This window comes from Salvelinus fontinalis, chromosome 31 (assembly GCF_029448725.1).
Source record: "Salvelinus fontinalis isolate EN_2023a chromosome 31, ASM2944872v1, whole genome shotgun sequence".
NCBI classification, from domain to species: domain Eukaryota; kingdom Metazoa; phylum Chordata; class Actinopteri; order Salmoniformes; family Salmonidae; genus Salvelinus; species Salvelinus fontinalis.
The window spans coordinates 24,336,083-24,355,702 of NC_074695.1; the positions used below are offsets into that span (position 1 = coordinate 24,336,083).

The 19,620-nt window shown below is 39.4% G+C and overlaps 1 protein-coding gene across 6 annotated transcripts in view; it reads left to right on the forward strand.

Moving 5' to 3' along the window:
- The window catches only part of LOC129829913 (spermatogenesis-associated serine-rich protein 2-like), a 63,881-nt gene that overhangs the window by 26,820 nt on the left and 17,441 nt on the right, over window positions 1-19,620 (forward strand). For 2 of the 6 annotated variants that reach the window (XM_055891922.1, XM_055891921.1), the window contains 2 exons: window positions 5,179-5,515; window positions 8,769-8,848. In XM_055891922.1, the coding sequence (XP_055747897.1) occupies window positions 5,491-5,515; window positions 8,769-8,848 (105 nt within the window). In that variant the 5' untranslated portion in view covers window positions 5,179-5,490. Of the gene's footprint in view, window positions 1-5,099; window positions 5,516-8,768; window positions 8,849-19,620 lie in introns of all 6 variants that reach the window. The other 4 variants (XM_055891925.1, XM_055891920.1, XM_055891924.1 and 1 more) reach the window with 2 other exon arrangements.

The following is a 19,620-nucleotide window of genomic DNA, read 5'->3' on the forward strand; positions in this document are numbered from 1 at the left end:
ACGTAGCTGCTGAGTTGAAGAATGCAGTGATACGCGGCGACTACACTGCAGTCTCGGGTGGTTTTGAAAATATTTACAGTAGATAACTAGCTAATCCAGTAACGCAATAACTACCTAGCTAACAGTTAATTTAAGATTTGCACATTTATAACGTTATTTTAACAAAGCGAGAATAGTAGGTAGTTCGCTACTAGCTACTTCTAGGGAGCAAAAAAGCAAACATTTGACAAATTAGTTAATCAAGTCCTGAGGTAACATTAGCAAATGTTGCCTAATAACAATTTTTCCCCATCTATGTGACTGCATCTTAGCTACGCCTTTCCTGGCTAGCCTACCCCATTTGCAAAGTCTCATTTTATGCATTGCAAACTAGTTAGCTTCTGTAACTCACTTAGCTAATTATGTTCATTACTGGCCGTTGTGCATTTATTTAGTTAGCTAACGTTAACTAGTTGACCGGGTACCACCATACCTACGGAATGTCGCTAGGTAATGCGTTAAATAGTTAGGGCTAGAGACCACCTAACGTTAGGTAACGTCAGATGGTCTTTTCGAGAAGCTGGCACAGACGAATGTATTACTATTGGGATGCAAAGTATTTTAAAGGGGTAGTTTACCCAAATAACATGTTTCCTTACCTTTACTGAGAGGTATTGTCTACAAGAGACTAATAGATCAGCTTGGTTAACTAAGTGCCTTGCTGTGGAAGCCCACAATGGTTTGAGAAGGGATTCAAAAACAAATCAAATGGGTTTACTCATTACACGCTATTAATCTCCAAAGTGGTTTGGTCAGTGAGCATGATTACATGCACACAATAATGAGGTTGTGGATAGTTAGGTTAATGTAATAGTTTGTTTAAAATGTTTACATGCTTTGCAAGAATAATGATAGCAATTTATTTATTTATTATTGTTTTCACCTTTATTTAACCAGGTAGGCCAGTTGAGAACAAGTTCTCATTTACAACAACGACCTGGCCAAGATGAAGCAAAGCAGTGCGACACAAACAACACAAAGTTACACATGGCAAACGTACAGTCAATAACACAATAGAGAAGTCTATATACAGTGTGTGCAAATGAAGTAAGATTAGGGAGGTAAGGCAATAAATAGGCCATACTGGTGAAATATTTACTATTTAGCAATTAAACACGGGAGTGATAGATGTGCAGAAGATGAATGTGCAAGTAGAGATACTGGGGTGCAAAGGAGAAGAAATAAAAAAGACAATATGGGGATGATAGTAGTTGGGTGGGCTATTTACAGATGGGATATGTGTTTAGCTAGGGCCAGCCAACGAGAGCATACAGGTTGCAGTAGTGGGTAGTATATATGGGGCTTTGGTGACAAAACGGATGGCACTGTGATAAGACTATCCAATTTGTTGAGTAGCGTGTTGGAGGCTGTTTTGTAAATGACATCGCCGAAGTCTAGGATCGGTAGGATAGTCAGTTTTACGAGGGTATGTTTGGCAGCATGAATGAAGGATGCTTTGTTGCGAAATAGGAAGCTGATTCTAGATTTAAATTTGGATTGGAGATGCTTAATATGAGTCTGGAAGGAGAGTTTACAGTCTAACCAGACACCTAGGTATTTGTAGTTGTCCACATATTCTAAGTCAGAACCGTCCAGAGTAGTGATCCTGGATGGGCGGGTAGGTGCGGGCAGCGATCGGTTGAAGAGCATGCATTTAGTTTTACATTCATTTAAGAGCAGTTGGAGGCCACGGAAGGAGAGTTGTATGGCATTGAAGCTCGTCTGGAGGTTAGTTTACACAGTGTCCAAAGAAGGGCCAGAAGTATACAGAAATGTTGTCGTCTGCGTAGAGGTGGATCAGAGAATCACCAGCAGCAAGAGTGACATCATTGATGTATACAGAGAAAAGAGTCGGCCCGAGAATTTAACCCTGTGGCACCCCTATAGAGACTGCCAGAGGTCCGGACAACAGGCCCTCCGATTTGACACACTGAACTCTGTCTGAGAAGTAGTTGGTGAACCAGGCGAGGCAGTCATTTGAGAAACCAAGGCTGTTGAGTCTGCCGATAAGAATGTGGTGGTTGACAGAGTCGAAAGCCTTGTTCAGGTCGATGAAGACTGCTGCACAGTATTGTCTTTTATCGATGGCGGTTATGATATCGTTTAGGACCTTGAGCGTGGCTGAGGTGCACCCATGACCAGCTCGGAAACCAGATTGCATAGCGGAGAAGGTAGAGTGGGATTCGAAATGGTCGGTGATCTCTTTGTTAACTTGGCTTTTGAAGACCTTGGAAAGGCATGGTAGGATAGATATAGGTCTGTAGCAGTGGGTCTAGAGTGTCTCCCCCCTTGAAGAGGGGATGACCGCGGCAGCTTTCCAATCTTTGGGGATCTCAGACGATACGAAAGAGGTTGAACAGGCTAGTAATAGGGGTTGCAACAATTGCGGTGGATAACTTTAGGAAAAGAGGGGCCAGATTGTCTAGACCAGCTGATTTGTAGGGATCCACATTTTGCAGCGCTTCCAGAACATCAGCTATCCTGATATGGGGAGGCTTGGGCAAGTTGCTGTGTGGGGTGCAGAGCTGTTGACCGGGGTAGGGGTAGCCAGGTGGAAAGCATGGTCAGCTGTAGAAAAATGCTTATTGAAATTCTCGATTATCGTAGATGCAGTGGGCAGCTGGGAGGAGGTGCTCTTATTCTCCATGGACTTTAGTGTCCCAGAACTTTGAATAATAATCATGTTTACATGGACACCTCTGAAATCAGGCTACTGATGATGGGACTTTTAATAAATGCAGAAAATTGCCAATCAAAATAAACTTTATGCCACAGTGACCATGTTATTTTTGCGAATACTTTTTGATTCTGAGTTCAGACAAAAGGTTTGTATGTGAACTATAAGATGAATACCTAAAAATCTTCACTTCATTCCCGCTCATTCATTCACTACTGGAACTCCAATTAAGCTGTTTACATGTTCTAATAATTTGAAAGATTGATCAGAAAACCAAGTGTTTTAATCAGTGTATGCTTACTTCGATTATTACCTTAAGCCAATTAAGATAAGCAGAGTAAGGTGTTTACATGACTAATGCCATACTCTGCCATAGTCAGTTGAATATCGATTTATTAGTGTGCATGTAAACGTACTTACAGTGTGGTGTCCTTTTTGATTACACACAGCAAACTTAAAAAGCTGCCCAGATTCTAAACAAATCATTTTCTAAATGTATTAGTCCTATTCATAAGGAAACACACAGCCTGGCGTCATTGAGTCTCATGTGGTATAATTTGTAGTCTCTGCAGTCCTAACAACTTTGATCAACACAGGGCTACACTTTTTACATGAGGCCAAATTTCCAGATTGTGCTCTTTATCTGTGTGTGTATTGTGAGTCAAGACCCTGCAGCACTGATTGAACTACAATGCTGTTCACAAGTGGGTTGCCAACGTCTTGTGTGATGACCCTTGTAAATTTGGCTCAGGCTTCAAAAGGACATCTTATTACAGTTTCATAAATTTGCTAGTCTAAAATTCTTCAGTTTTTAGAATCGAGGCCAATTAATAAAATGTTTATTGCCTGGTCCTATTCAGTGTTTTGCCTAAATCAACACATGGTGTGTAACCTACTAGCACCATCCCTCTTGATAAACACAATGCATCCATGTCTTGGCTAACTTGTTGACAGTGCTTATGGTTTGACGTGTTTAAAGGTGTGGTGGCATGCTATGAAATGAGTGCCGGACTGTGACATGAAGGGATAATGAAAAGGGTGTGGGTTTGCATAGTTTAAGTTTCCCTTTCCAGTACTGCTGAGTCAAATGGAAACCTAAGTGGGAAACAGCTGGCCCATAAATGACTCAACAGTTTGCTGAGGGTGGTGTTCAAGGTTCTCAAGTACTTGGCATGATCAAACTGATTATGGACATGGTGTCTGTCAGCAAGTTAACTTGGCATATTGGCTAGTGTCAATATGTATTGCTAAAACTTCATTGTGACATAAGCTATCTGTATGTCAGATTTTTTTGAAAAATCCTAACTACCTACTTTGCTCTAATACAAATTCAACATGATCTCAGAGAGTACGTTTACATTCACACTAATTCGATATTAAATTGATTATGGCAAATGGCCGAGTATGACGTTAGTCACGTAAACGCCTTCATCTGCTTATCTTAATCAGTTTAAAGTTAAAATCGAAGTAAGCATATGCTGATTAAAACACCTGTTTTTCTGAGCAATCTTTCTAATTATTAGGACATGTTAACACCTTAATCGGCGTTCCAAATGTGTATTTGATCGGCACATGTGCCTGCATCGGTAGCACATTCCTTCCTCTAATACACATCGTGAAGTGAGTTTGGGGAAGAAAAAAAAGTATGCTTCTTAGAAATAGTTTTCACATGCAAACTTTATATGTTCAACTCGGAATCAAATAGGCGTTTGAAAAATAACATGGTAGCTGTGGTAGAACGTTTATTTTGATGGGTGATTTTTCTACATAAGTCCCATCAGGTAACCTGATTTCAGATGTGTCCATGTAGACAGGATTATTGGAGAAATCTTTATCTTCCAAAGCATAGAAACGTTTTTTAACTATTATTAATCTGACTATCCACAATCGTATTATTGAGTGCATGTAACTGTACTCAAAGATTTGTAGGCCTTCATATGATTTTTTGGGGGGGTTTAACAGTTTTATTAGTTTAGTTAAATATTATGACTAAATCATGATTAAAAGGTTTCTTCGCTGTGCATTTTAGCGAAACTGAAAATATGCTGCTGCCATGTACAATATTGAGTCCAGAGTGTCTAGAAGGATGTCCCAGACTGAGTAATTTATTTAAATCTGTTTTTCATCACGTTTTATGACTTCTGAGCAAAGGAATAGTTTTTTGTGAACGTGCATGACTATTTCCAGTTCTAGACAATGCACATGCATTGTCGTCTACATTTCAAGGCATTTTCCCTAGAATAGTCTAGTTATAGACTTGACAGCACCAATGTAATAGTTCTTCTCTGAATATGGTAAATGTTACAACCATTTTATTTTGTGTGCATTTGTTGGGTCAAGATTAATTATGAACTACTAGGTTTTTTTCTGTCTGTTCACTTAGGTCATCTCATGCAACTCTTTCTAATCCTCTGCTTATGACATCAACCCAAGACAGTAACCTTATTTCTGTCAAATTTAAGAATTGGATCAACTTTGGGGAGAACGGAGAAGAAAAGTTGAATCCAAGCCGAAGTGGTGGAGGCCTGATCTGCCCCTGCCTCCTTCAACCACTGCCAGATTTGTGAGCCTTTGTTGGTATCCTGTCTGAGGGGAAATCAAGGAGGAACATTTCTACACATGAAGAGCTGAAGTCTCCATTTAGGAAACTAGTTCAAACTGAAAATCTGGAGAATTGTTTTTATTGATTTGTTTTTGACTTGAAGAGCTGTACTCTGGGGCACTTATCAGCTGTGACCTACTTACTCTACTTTTTGGACTAGTGGAGTTACAACATGGCGAAGAAAAACAGCCAGAAGGGTATGTAATGCTGTCATTCGTCTCTGCTATTTGTTTTTAAAAACAGATAAACTAGCATTGAAAATGCTATAACCAGTGCTAGAATGCATTTTAATGTTACATTATGTAACTTTTTGGGTGACCCCTGGCCAAATTCACATAGACATTTTAGTTATAGATCTTTCATTGAAAGCAAGTCTAAGAAGCAGTAGATCTGTTCTATGTTCGCTGTTTCTATGCTTCCCGTTAAGTTTCGTCTTTTAGTTTTGTACACCAGCTGAAAATACAATATTTTTGGTTATGGAAAATATATTTCACAGCGGTTTAGATGGTATAATGATGGTCTCCACTATACTTGCTTGTTTTGTCACAAACTGAAATTAGGCAAACTATTACAATTTTAGCAACCAGGAAATGGCGTAGAGATTTCTGCATTGTGCACCATTACATGTGTGAAGCTGATTCTCAAAGACACTTAATTCAATCGGGACAAATTTTTATAGGCCCTCCTAAATAAGTGTTTGTAAATGGTGGAAGTTTCATCTGCTGCTCTAACTTGTGTTGCTCTATCTCCCTGCAAGAAGCAGTAGCCTAGCCCTAGATATGTTTGAACATGTCATGTCAACTCCTTGTCATGCCAAACATTGATTGGCACATCATATTTGGCATGACAAGGAGTTGATACGATAGCACACAGAGCTGGCATCAGGCTAAATAAGCAGCACTCGACAAATTGACATGCAATTTAATCAAGTGGGTCTGTTTAGGCCATACACTCATCTCATAGTAGGCAGGGCAAACGTGTTTTGGTGATTTCTGGTAGGCCTATATCATCAAAATAAATCAATCACAGTGTGTTTTTGGACTCATGTTTATGCGCTGTTGAAACTACCACATGGAAACTGGATATATTTTTATATCACTGGTTGGAGGACAACCTGCAGAAGAGTCAGGTACTTTTTGGAATGTTGCATTTTGATACGGGGGCCACCAGAACAGAAACACTAATACAACACTTTTGTCAATCCCGCCTATCGATTATCTTGTTGAAATCAATTACGCAAGAGGGAGGAAATGAGGTTGCACGTCCTGTTAAAACTAACACAAGGAATCTGGGAACAATGTGTACATCACTGGTTAGAGGACAATTTTATAGAAGACTGCTTGCTACATGTTGAAGTGTTGAATTTTGTTTCAAGTGGGTCTCCAATGCGGTAAGTATAGCATAACACTTTCTGTTAATCACTTCCATGGATATCACGCTGAAATCAATAGAACGGGGCAAACGTTTGGGGTGTAGTGCTGTTTAAACTAACGCTAGTCAAAGGCCACACGGAAACTTGGAGAACCCATGGTTGGTTAGATAGAAGCCTTCTATAAATTCTATCTATATTTTGGAATGGGTGATGTTGATTTCGTGAAGCTGCCATCACAGAAAAGGGAACAAACTACATTTTCTCTTAATTAACTTCAACGAATCACGACCCGCCATACGATATGAAGTGACTACGGTTGGCTTCTATGTAAGTGAAGGTTTGACTTTGAAATCCGTGTATTTGTGAATGAATTATGAATTATGACAAAATCAATAGTACACAAGATATTGATCTGCCTTAAGCAATTGATCTTGCCATTGTGTTAACTATAAACTTTTGTAGAAACATCACCAATCTGAGGTAAAAAAGCATGTGTAATCCCCCCACCCCCCCCAATTTGATGTTGTCAAAACATCAGCTTGTGTAATGTTAACACCTACTGTCTACATCAGTGGAAAGTAGAGCAATTCTACATTAATTAGATATTTGCAAAATAATTATCTTAATTTACATTTTAGTCATTTAGCAGACACTGTTCTGCAGAGCGTCTTAGTTAGTGCATTCCTCTTTAAGATAGATAGCTAGTTGGTACAACCATATATCTCAGTTCCTCTTGCTGCTCCATAGGCAAATACCTTGGTCTTGAAGTGGATGCGAGCTTTGACTGGAAGCCAGTGAACTGTGCAGAAGAGCTGGGTGACATGGAAGGTTGAACACCAGGCGGGATGCAGCATTTTGGATAAGTTTCAGGGGTTGATTTTAAATAAAGCAAACGCAAAGTTTTTTGCCCCAATCACATTTCACATTTAACCATTTAAAGAGGGGGTATTTTTCTGTACAATTTAATCAGGTGCTCTAGAAGAGCGTCCATAGGGGCTGTGCAGCAGGCTGAACGTTTGACGTCCCTACTCAAAGCTATGAACTCCTGGCAAATTTTTATTTTAATATCTGGAGGTTGCATGGTGGAATTCCATCAGATTTTCCTGCTCTGCTATTGTACTGTAGACAAAAAAAACATTGACTGTCTCAGACCAAACATCGTTGCCACTGCTGCTTTTGGCCAGAACCGCTTTTGGAAAGGATACATTCCGAGACATCTTATTGAGGTAGAATGGATCCTTTCAAACACAATAGTTGAGAGATGGACAGCAATTTGAACTGACATTCATGCAGTCCACAATGGATAGTATATACCTTTTTAAGTGTTCAAACTTTTCTAAGATAAAGTTAGGCTATTTCATGAACTTTCTGAAATAAAGCCATCCATTAAGACTTGCAGAGTACTGCAAAACTGTCCTCTGGCATTCTTTGCTCATGCCACATGTCTTTGGGTTGCAGCAACCCATCTGTTTCTCATCTCATTGAGCTTATTTTGTTTAGGGCGGTATTCGTATACGTCTGATGCGTAAACCCCTGCTTTGCTGACTCATTCCGTTTCTAGAACTGTACATCCGTTATAACCGGTTCAAATTCAATGCAGATCTCAGATCATTTTGGGCCAGTCCAGATGCTAAGATTTCTTGAGACAAGTTTCATTTCTCTGTGGTTAGTTATTTTTGGTCCTATCCTAAATAAAGCCCATAGAAGTGTTGTAAAATCTTTAGGCCTAGGCCTCAAGCACCTTTTTTTTTAAAGTTGTAAAACAAGTGCATATTTTACTTAAGAGGTCCTCAAGCAAGCATCTTCTCATTATTCACCCAGTAAGGAAATATCCAAGTCCTCCTGTCTGTTCCACATGATTTATGACAATCCCTGTGTTCTCAGCCATGGTTGACTTTCAACACAAATACATTTTGAATGTACAGGAATGACTAGGTATGAGGAGATCTTTGTTTGAACAAATTATGTGCTTATGCATTTACAATTTGTTTTGCAAATAGACCTAGGTCCAGCAAAAAACTGAGATTACAAATCCACATTTTATTTTTTCAAGCAACATTTTCTCTCTTTCCCCCCAGATACTTCTGGTATGGTGTTCGACACTAACTTGAAAATGGTTATGTCCCAGCGAGGGACGTTTGAGAGAATGAAGGAGAAGGTAAGGACTGAAAAGGATCATACACCAAAAGATTTCTCTCTAGGTTTGACTACATTCCGATTGCATTGATTTGAATACAATTCCAGTTTTGCTAGTAGGGGCCTCTTTTATATCTGTGTAAATTTCACAGTAAAAAAGAATACGTACGTCTAAATATATTGAGATTTATAAACTAGGCGCATGCCATACACATGCATGTTTTCCATTATAAAGCCGACCCCCGTCCTAAAACTTGGTGTATGAACTAGGATTATAACCTCGCCTGAAAAATGCCATCATTCACTATGGTGACAATAACACCCTTTATTTGTTGTATAATTTCTAACTATTTTGAATTAGGCAATGGAAGTTTCTAAAAAGAAAAAGCAATGGTTCATTTTATCACAATTCTGTGGAGGTGTGGGTGGAATGTTTTGATATTTTGCCATGACTTTTTCAATTTATATATGCATGCTGACTATAGCGAGTGCCATACACTGTCCTCGCATTCTGCAAGATTAATTATATATTCAAAACAATTTACAAGTAAATGCTACAGCCTAGTGTTTCCTCTGGAGAAAACAAAAATGCGGTGGGGGGGGGGAAGGTCGTAAAGGTTATTTTAACATATTGGTCCATGCATATAGCCTATGTAGGTCTACCTGTTAGGGTCACTTGGGTAACACGGCCTCTCTCTGCCTGTACTTCTCACAGAAACCACTTCATGTCACAATCCCCCCCCCCCCCAAACACTTTCCCTGGTAGCCACTTCTCTTGCTCAACAAAAAATGTAATCTGCCCCATCACTCCCCAAAAATAATTTTGAGCAAGGGTTTACCCCAAGTTACCCTACAATTGACTAGAGGTCGGCCGATTATGATTTTTCAACGCCGATACCGATTTATTGCAGGACAAATAAAGCCGATACCGAATAAAGACGATAAATCGTCCGATTTATAAAAATAAAAAAAAACCATATATATATATATCATACACACATTTTTGTAATAATGACAATTACAACAATACTGAATGAACAATGAACACTTTTATTTTAACTTTAATATAATACATAAATACACACACACAGCTCTGAAGTGACAATGATACTGAAGAGTCTGCTTAGAAGACAAATACTCTCAACTGTTTGAATAAAAATAGGGTTTAAGTTACCTGTGATGAATGTTGAAAACAAAAACTGTAATTTCTATATGCAGGAAATCTTATTTCAATAATGGGCATGGTAAGAATTGACGACCAAAGTGCAAGTCATAATTCCCATGACACCTTTTAGCAAAATCATCTGAAAAGCGGTTCCTTCATTTATTCCATAGGATATTTTTAGATTCACTTTAAAATAAGGTCTGTGTTTCGTGTAGGCTTACACCACCGTGCCAATTTTATAACTCTAGATATCCATTGGACAAGGTAACTCTGATCAATATTGGCTAAATATAAGCGAAGATAATTTTTTTTCTGTAGAATGAATTTATGAAAATATGTTGACAAACGTTACATTATCCTAGTGAGATTTACACGGGTATCAAAACGTCGAAGCGGTTTAAGCCTGCACGAAACACAGACCTTATTTGAAGTAGATCAAGACATTCTCTATGGAAGACATGAACGGTAAAATAACTAAGGAACCCCTTGCAAGTTATTACAGGAATTATAACGCGTCGACTATTTCTCTCTAAACCATATACCTTTGACTAATCCGGAAACTATCACCTCGAAAACAAAACATTTATTCCGTTCTGTATTTTATCTAACGGGTGGCATCCATGAGTCTAAATATTCCTGTTACATTACACAACCTTCAATGTTATGTCCTAATTAAGTAAAATTCTTGCAAATTAGTTCGCAAAGAGCCAGGCGACCCAAACTGTTGCATATACCCTGACTCTGTGTGCAATGAAAGCAAGAGAAATGACACTTTCACCTGGTTAATATTGCCTGCTAACCTGGATTTATTTTAGCTAAATATGCAGGTTTAAAAATATATACTTGTGTATTGATTTTAAGAAAGCATTGATGTTTATGGTTAAGTACACATTGGCGCAATGACAGTCATTGGTTGTTTTTTATAAGATAAGTTTAATGCTAGCTAGCAACTTACCTTAGCTTACTGCATTCGCGTAACAGGCAGGCTCCTCGTGGAGTGCAATGTAATCAGGTGTTAGAGCATTGGACTAGTTAACTGTAAGGTTGCAAGATTGGATCCCCCGAGCTGACAAGGTTAATAATCTGTCGAGGCAGAACGTTCCTAGGCCGTCATTGAAAATAAGAATGTGTTCTTAACTGACTTGCCTAGTTAAATAAAGATTAAATAAAGGTGGTAAAAAAAAATATGGGGGGGGGGGGGGAACGGCCCCCAAAAATACCGATTTCCGATTGTTATGAAAACCTGAAATCGGCCCCGATTTAATCGGTCGACCTCTACAATTGACCCATGTTACATTTAGCACTACTCTTCCCTATGCACTCAGGGAAAATTGGTAACCTGCTTAATCATGAAACTGCTAAAAACTCTTGGTTTAAAAAACTCTTGGTTTAAAATGGTGTAGGTCTCACGCATATTTAGGAGAAAAGCTGAGAGCTCTGTTTTCAGTGGTGTAAAAATACTAAGCAATTGTTTTGCAGTATCTGTACTTTTGTATTTATATTTGACTACAACATTCCTAAAGAAAATAATGTAGTTTTCACTCCATACATTTTTCCCTGACACCCAAATGTACTTGTTACATTTTGAAAATGGTCCAATTCACACACTTATCAAGAGAACATGCCTGGTCATCCCTACTACCTCTGATCTGGCGGACTCACTAAACACATGCTTCGTTTTGTAAATGATGTCTGATTGTTGTAGTGTGCCCAGGCTAATAAATAAGCAAGAAAATGGTGCCGTCTAGTTTGCTTAATATAACTTTTGATACTTAGGTATATTTAAAACCAAATACTTTTACTCAAGTAGTATTTTACTGGATGACTGACTTTTACTTGAGTCATTTTCTATTAAGTTATCGTATTACTTTAACTCAAGTATGACAATTGGGTACTTTTTCCACCACTGCCTCTTAACAAAGGCCATAAAAACTGCAGTTTTCCCAGTGATTACAAGAATTGTTGTGCATTGACTGCTTGTCAGAATGCATGTTTCCTATGGTGCTCTTAAATTGAAGGAATATTTTAGGAATATAATTGAGGAATATTTATCTCGCATAGATCACACAACAACAAGCCAACTAGGTAAATATTCTGAACAAAAATATAAACACAACATGTAAAGTGTTGGTTTCATAAGCTGAAATAAAAGATGCTAGAAATGTTCCATGCAAACAAAAGTTGTGCACATTTGTTTACGTCCCTGTCAGTGAACATTTCTCCTTGGCAAGATAATCCATCCACCTGACAGGTGTAGCATATCAAGAAGCTGATTAAACAGCATGATCAATACACAAGTGCACCTTGTGTTTGGGACAATAAAATGCCACAAATGTGCTGTTTTGTCACAGCACAATGCCACAGATGTCTCAAGTTTTGAGGGAGCAGGCAATTGGCATGCTGACTGCAGGCATAGCCGGGCGGCCCTATACGCTCACAACGCAAGTTGCATAGGGCCCCGCAAATTAAGCAAGGGCCCCGCCTCCTCGTGTCAAAGCGGGTGTCAATGTTTACAACTTGGATGACAGGATGAAGCGGAACTATCCTTCTGGTAACGAAAAGAGAAAGAAAGAAAATACAATGAGAGAATTGCGGGAACAGCAATCAGGTAAACCTGTGTTCTCTCCTCTCCAAGTTTGATGTCAGCAAATAAAAGTAATGTTAACCTCTACTTCATCACAAACCCGGGTCCGGGAGCACCCCCATCAGTAAAAAAAGCTGACTAGCATAGCCTAGCATAGCGTCACAAGTAAATAGTAGCATCTAAATATCATTAAATCACAAGTCCAAGACACCAGATGAAAGATACACATCTTGTGAATCCAGCCATCATTTCTGATTTAAAAAAAAATGTTTTACAGGGAAGACACTATGTAAATCTATTAGCTAACCACGATAGCAAAAGACACAACTATTTTTGTCCACCATTTTCTTCCTGCATAGGTAGCTATCACAATTTCGACCAAATAAAGATATAAATAGCCACTAACCAAGAAACAACTTCCTCAGATGACAGTCTGATAACATATTTATTGTATAGCATATGTTTTGTTAGAATGTGCATATTTCAGGTATAAATCATAGTTTACCATTGCAGCCACCATCACAACTCTCACCAAAGCAACTAGAATAACTACAGAGACCATCGTGTATTACCTAATTACTCATCATAAAACATTTCTTAAAAATACACAGCGTACAGCAAATGAGAGACACAGATCTTGTGAATCCAGCCAATATTTCAGATTTTCTAAGTGTTTTACAGCGAAAACACAATATAGCGTTATATTAGCTTACCACAATAGCAAACATCACAACAGCATTGATTCAAGCCAAAAATAGCGATAACGTATAAACCACCAAAATATAAAATTTTTCACTAACCTTCTCAGAATTCTTCAGATGACAGTCCTATAACATCATATTACTCAATGCATATAGAGTTTGTTCGAAAATGTGCATATTTAGCGGCACAAATCGTGGTTATACAATGAGAAAAGTAGCAAAGCTGCCCAGAAAATGTCGGGAGAAATCTTTGGAGAGGCACCTATTCTAATCAGTAACTAATCCAAAACTTGACTAAAAAATACAGGTTGGACAGCAAATGAAAGACAAATTAGTTGTTAATGCAATCGCTGTGTTACATTTTTTAAATTAACGTTACTTCAACATACAGCGTGCGTTAAAGCGAGGCTGCACTGCAATTAATGGCGGCTTATGCATTTGACATTTTTCAACAGAACAACGAATTATCAGCATAAATAGTTCTTACTTTTTGATGAACTCTCATCAGAATCTTGGGAAAGGTGTCCTTTGTCCAAAAGAATTGTTGCTAGGTTGTAGAACGTCCTCTTCAACGTTGCAATTAGCAGTAAGCATTAGCATGTGAGAGAGAGATACCCAACCCCCTAGAACGCCACGAAGATAAATACCCGAAAATCGCAATATACTGACATAAACTGATATAATTTGGTTTAAAATAACAACAGTATGATGTCTTTAAAGCCTATATCGAATAAAAACAGCCAGGAATTTCTAAGAGCTATAACCGAAGGTTCTAGTACAATATGCCAAGGTCCTCAGTGCGTCAGAGCGAAGAGGGAAAAGAACAGACACGTCCTTGCCAAGCGATTTCTAACCTTTCAGATCTACGTAGAGACTCCATTTCAAGTCTCCCTATTCGCTAACATCCAGGGGAAGGCGTATGCAGTGCATCTCAACCAATAGAAGACAGGCAGATTTATAAACAGATCTCAGAGCAGCTTGCAAAATTTGGCATTCTAACATCCCCATAGGAAAATTGCTCTAAGTCCAGTTCTGTTTCACTCACAGATATAATTCAAAACGGTTTTAGAAACTAGAGTTTTCTATCCAATAGTAATAATAATATGCATATTGTACGAGCAAGAATTGAGTACGAGGCAGTTTAATTTGGGAACGTCATTATTACAAAGTGCTAACAGCACCCCCTATTGACAAGAAGTTAATTAAGTTGATGTGCTAGCTTGCAGTGCATCTCTCTAGTCTGTCTTGCTAACCTAACTGGGCAATGCATCTCTTAGTCTGTCTGTCTTGCTTGCTTTCCAGCCACTTCCAGGGCTGTGTTCTGTGACTTTGTGCCTGACAAAAGTGAGAGTGAAATACATCTATTTATTACATACGGTGTTTATAAACTGCAGCTCAGAAAAGATAACCGCGTTGCGCGTAAACATGCGTTAATATGTGCATGCACGAAATGAAACTTGCGCTTTCCAGCAGCAACCTCTGTGGACACCAGTCCAGACAATATATGGGTGTGATGGCACTCCTCATATGCGCATGTCATTTTAAAACAAGACAATGATTATCTAGTCTCTCAGTCAAGGTTTAGTTACAACTCTGGGCTAATGCAAGATGGAAAGCAATGGATTGACATTGACTATTGATTTATATATTGAATTTAAAATGTTGATTAGCTGGGCATACTGGGCAATATGGATGCACATCTCTCAGTAAATAATAACCAAGTATTCAGCCAAGCCATAGTATTGTATATTTGAAAATGTATAAATGGAAATCTGGGGGTGCCAGTTTGAATGGGCTTGTTGCAGCTGATAAAATGAATAATATTGTTATCGATAATGTACAGGTGCTGTGCTTAAGTTTGTCAGTAGAGGAGATGCTGGATCATCAGCCAGTACAAGCACAGACTCAGTTGATCCACATCCAGTGTCAGCGAGTACTAACACAGACCCAGTACTGGCAGCTTTAGCGAGTACTAACACAGACCCAGTACTGGCAGCTTCAGCAAGTACTAACACAGACCCAGTAAGTACTGACACAGACCCAGTACAGCTGGTTTCAGCAAATACTAACACAGACCCAGTACAGATGGCTTCAGCAAGTACTAGCACAAATAGAGGTGTACAGCCAGCACCGGATACAAGCAACTCAGACCCTAATAGAACAGTTGCTGCTCCACCAAATGACCCAGAAGATTGGCCCCAATCTTAAGACTTTATGAGGACTGAGTTAGACTGAGTTGGGTCCATTCAAACCAGGACTGGATTTTTCTTACCGTAAAGACAAGTCTAGAAGAGGTTTCCATTCAGGCGTAATACAGAGACAGCTGTCAAATGGGGAAAAGATTACCAGGAGCTGGCTTTCATACTCAATCAAAAACAACACTGTGTATTGTTTTTGCTGTAAGCTCTTTTCTACAAAAGACTACAAAATAATAAAGATAGACGTGAATGACTGGTCAAATATCAACGCCTTTCTGGAACACCATGAGGGTAGTCCTGAACACACAAACAATATTATTGAGTGGAGAGAACTTGATCTGCGCCTAAGTCGGGGACAGACTCTTGACCAGATACCACTGACCATTTTGGAGGCTGAAAGAAAGGAATTGTGGGTTGTCCTTACACATTTAATAAGTATCACCCAGTCTCTGGCTGAAAGAAACCTAGCAGTCAGGGGTTCATCAGACAAACTCTTCCAACCAGATAATGGAAACTTCCTAAAAGAGGTTGAATTACTGGTCAAATTTGACCCCGTTATGGAAAATCATCTCAGCAAAATTAAAGATGGAGAGACACATGCTCATTACCTTGGGAGGCACACACAGAATGAGCTGATACAGATTGTGAGTGACAAGATTCTGGAAGCAATAGTGACTCAAGTAAGAGACTCCAAGTACTTCTCCATTATCTTGGACTGTACACCTGACATTAGTCACCAGGAGCAAATGTCCATTATTCTGAGAAGCGTGGCTTTAAAGGGAAAACCAGAGATCAAGGAGCACCTTCAGCTTTGTGCATGTTGAGGTTACAACAGGCTTCAATCTGTCCACTGTCGTCTTAGATAAGCTGAACGAGCTCAAGATTCCATTTGAAGATTGCAGAGGACAAGCTTATGATAATGGAGCCAACATGAAGGGCAAGCACCAAGGAGTACAAGCCAGACTGCTGAAAAAAAATCCCAGATCTGTGTTTGTCTCATATGGAGCACCTACTCTAAACCTTGTCATTGCAGATGCTGCCAAATCTTTAAAAGATGCAGTTGGGTTTTTGGGCATGTGCAAATGCTCTTCACCTTCTTTTCAGCTGCCACACAAAGATGGATTGTTATGAAGAAGCACGTGAACATAACCGTGAGGTCATGGAGTGACACAAGATGGGAGAGTAGGCTCCAAAGTGTTCATGCAATCAGGCTTCAGAGGTTCGGGAGGCATTACTGGAAGCCAGACAGGCGATCAACGATCCTGTGGCCAAAGTGGAGGCAGAAGCACTTACAGAGGAAGTTGGGTCCTACGGCTTCTTGATTTGCTGTGTCGTATGGTGCGAGATACTGACAATGACAAACGAGGTGAACGAGCTCCTCCAATCCGCCTCAATGCAGTTGAATATCGCAGTGAATTTAATCTCAAATGCAAAGGCCTTCCTCACTACATACCGGGAAACTGGATTCTCTCAGGCCCAGACAACAGCCAAAAGCATTGTGAAGAAATACATGTGGAGGCTGTTCTGAAAGAGAAGAGACTGAGAAACAGCAGGAGGCATTTCAGCTATGTAGCTCCTAATGAACCAGTGACTGATGCACTGAAAAACCTTGAGGTCAACTACTTCAACATTGTGGTCGACTCTGCTGTGATATCCATGGATGAGAGATTTGAAATACTCAACCAGGTGAAAACCAAATATGGAGTACTGCACTGCCTCTCAGATGTCATGGGAGTCTTTTAAAGGCCCACTACATGGAAGTTGAAAACACTCTAACCTTCAGAGATGACTGTGACATCAGTGGAATGAATCTGGCACACAAGATTCAGAATTTACCTGATCTGCCATCAGATAAGATGACTGCCTTTTGAGCTGCTTTCCTTTCTCTGTGAGAAAAACCCGGAGGAACTCTTTCCTAACCTTTGGATAGCCCTAAGAATTGCAGTCACCCTACCAGTAACAGTAGCATTGGCAGAGAGGAGCTTTTCAAAATGAAAGCACATCAAAAGCTTCCTGAGATCTTCCATGTCACAGGAACGTTTGAGTGGTCTGGCCATCGTGAGTATAAATCATGACGTGGGGAAACGCATGTCCTATGATGACGACATTGATGATTTTGCCTCAGTGCAGAAGAGGAATATTTTGATGATAAGATTTAAATTCAAACATTCAAATGTTTACAATCTTAAAATGTTACTAAGTTTGTATGGCAGAAGTGCATTTGTGTAAATGACTGCTTAACTGTGACATACTTTCTCAATTTCTTCCAGACAGTCCAAATAGACTGGTGCTGATGCTGAAAACCAAAGTTAATCACACCAACGTACAGTGGGGCAAAAAAGTATTTAGTCAGCCACCAATTGTGCAAGTTCTCCCACTTAAAAAGATGAGAGGCCTGTAATTTTCATCATAGGTACACTTCAACTATGACAGACAAAATGAGGGGAAAAAATCCAGAAAATCACATTGTAGGATTTTTAATTAATCTATTTGCAAATTATGGTGGAAAATAAGTATTTGGTCACCTACAAAAAAGCAAGATTTCTGGTTCTCACAGACCTGTAACTTCTTCTTTAAGAGGCTCCTCTGTCCTCCACTCATTACCTGTATTAATGGCACCTGTTTGAACTTGTTATCAGTATAAAAGACACATGTCCACAAGCTCAAACAATCACACTCCAAACTCCACTATGGCCAAGACCAAAGAGCTGTCAAAGGACACCAGAAACAAAATTGTAGACATGCACCAGGCTGGGAAGACTGAATCTGCAATAGGTAAGCAGCTTGATTTGAAGAAATCAACTGTGGGAGCAATTATTAGGAAATGGAAGACATACAAGACCACTGATAATCTCCCTCGATCTGGGGCTCCACGCAAGATCTCACCCCGTGGGGTCAAAATGATCACAAGAACGGTGAGCAAAAATCCCAGAACCACACAGGGGGACCTAGTGAATGACCTGCAGAGAGCTGGGACCAAAGTAACAAAGCCTACCATCAGTAACACACTACGCCGCCAGGGACTCAAATCCTGCAGTGCCAGACGTGTCCCCCTGCTTAAGCCAGTACATGTCCAGGCCCGTCTGAAGTTTGCTAGAGATCATTTGGATGATCCAGAAGAAGATTGGGAGAATGTCATATGGTCAGATGAAACCAAAATAGAACTTTTTGGTAAAAACTCAACTCGTTGTGTTTGGAGGACAAAGAATGCTGAGTTGCATCCAAAGAACACCATACCTACTGTGAAGCATGGGGGTGGAAACATCATGCTTTGGGGCTGTTTTTCTGCAAAGGGACCAGGGCGACTGATCCGTGTAAAGGAAAGAATGAATGGGGCCATGTATTGTGAGATTTTGAGTGAAAACCTCCTTCCATCAGCAAGGGCATTGAAGATGAAACGTGGCTGGGTCTTTCAGCATGACAATGATCCCAAATACACCATCCGGGCAACGAAGGAGTGGCTTCGTAAGAAGCATTTCAAGGTCCTGGAGTGGCCTAGCCAGTCTCCAGATCTCAACCCCATAGAAAATTTTTGGAGTGAGTTGAAAGTCTGTGTTGCCCAGCAACAGCCCCAAAACATCACTGCTTTAGAGGAGATCTGCATGGAGGAATGGGCCAAAATACCAGCAACAGTGTGTGAAAACCTTGTGAAGACTTACAGAAAACGTTTGACATCTGTCATTGCCAACAAAGGGTATATAACAAAGTATTGAGAAACTTTTGTTATTGACCAAATACTTATTTTCCACCATAATTTGCAAATTAATTAATAAAAAATTCTACAATGTGATTTTCTGGATTTTCTTTTCTCATTTTGCCTGTCATAGTTGAAGTGTACCAATGATGAAAATTACAGGCCTCATCTTTTTAAGTGGGAGAACTTGCACAATTGGTGGCTGACTAAATACTTTTTTGCCCCACTGTATAGGTTTTATTTGACTATTTTGAGACGTATAGCTGCAGCCATAGCCTATAGGGTTATGTTTACATTGTATAGACAAAGCTAATTGTGTAATATTGTGAGGACTGGACTAATTACCAGGCAGCAGAGCCAAAGCTCAACGTTTTATTTGATTATTTTCTACAATTTCTTATTTATGTTAATATTCACTTAAGATTTTATAGAAAATATTCTATTCAATAAAT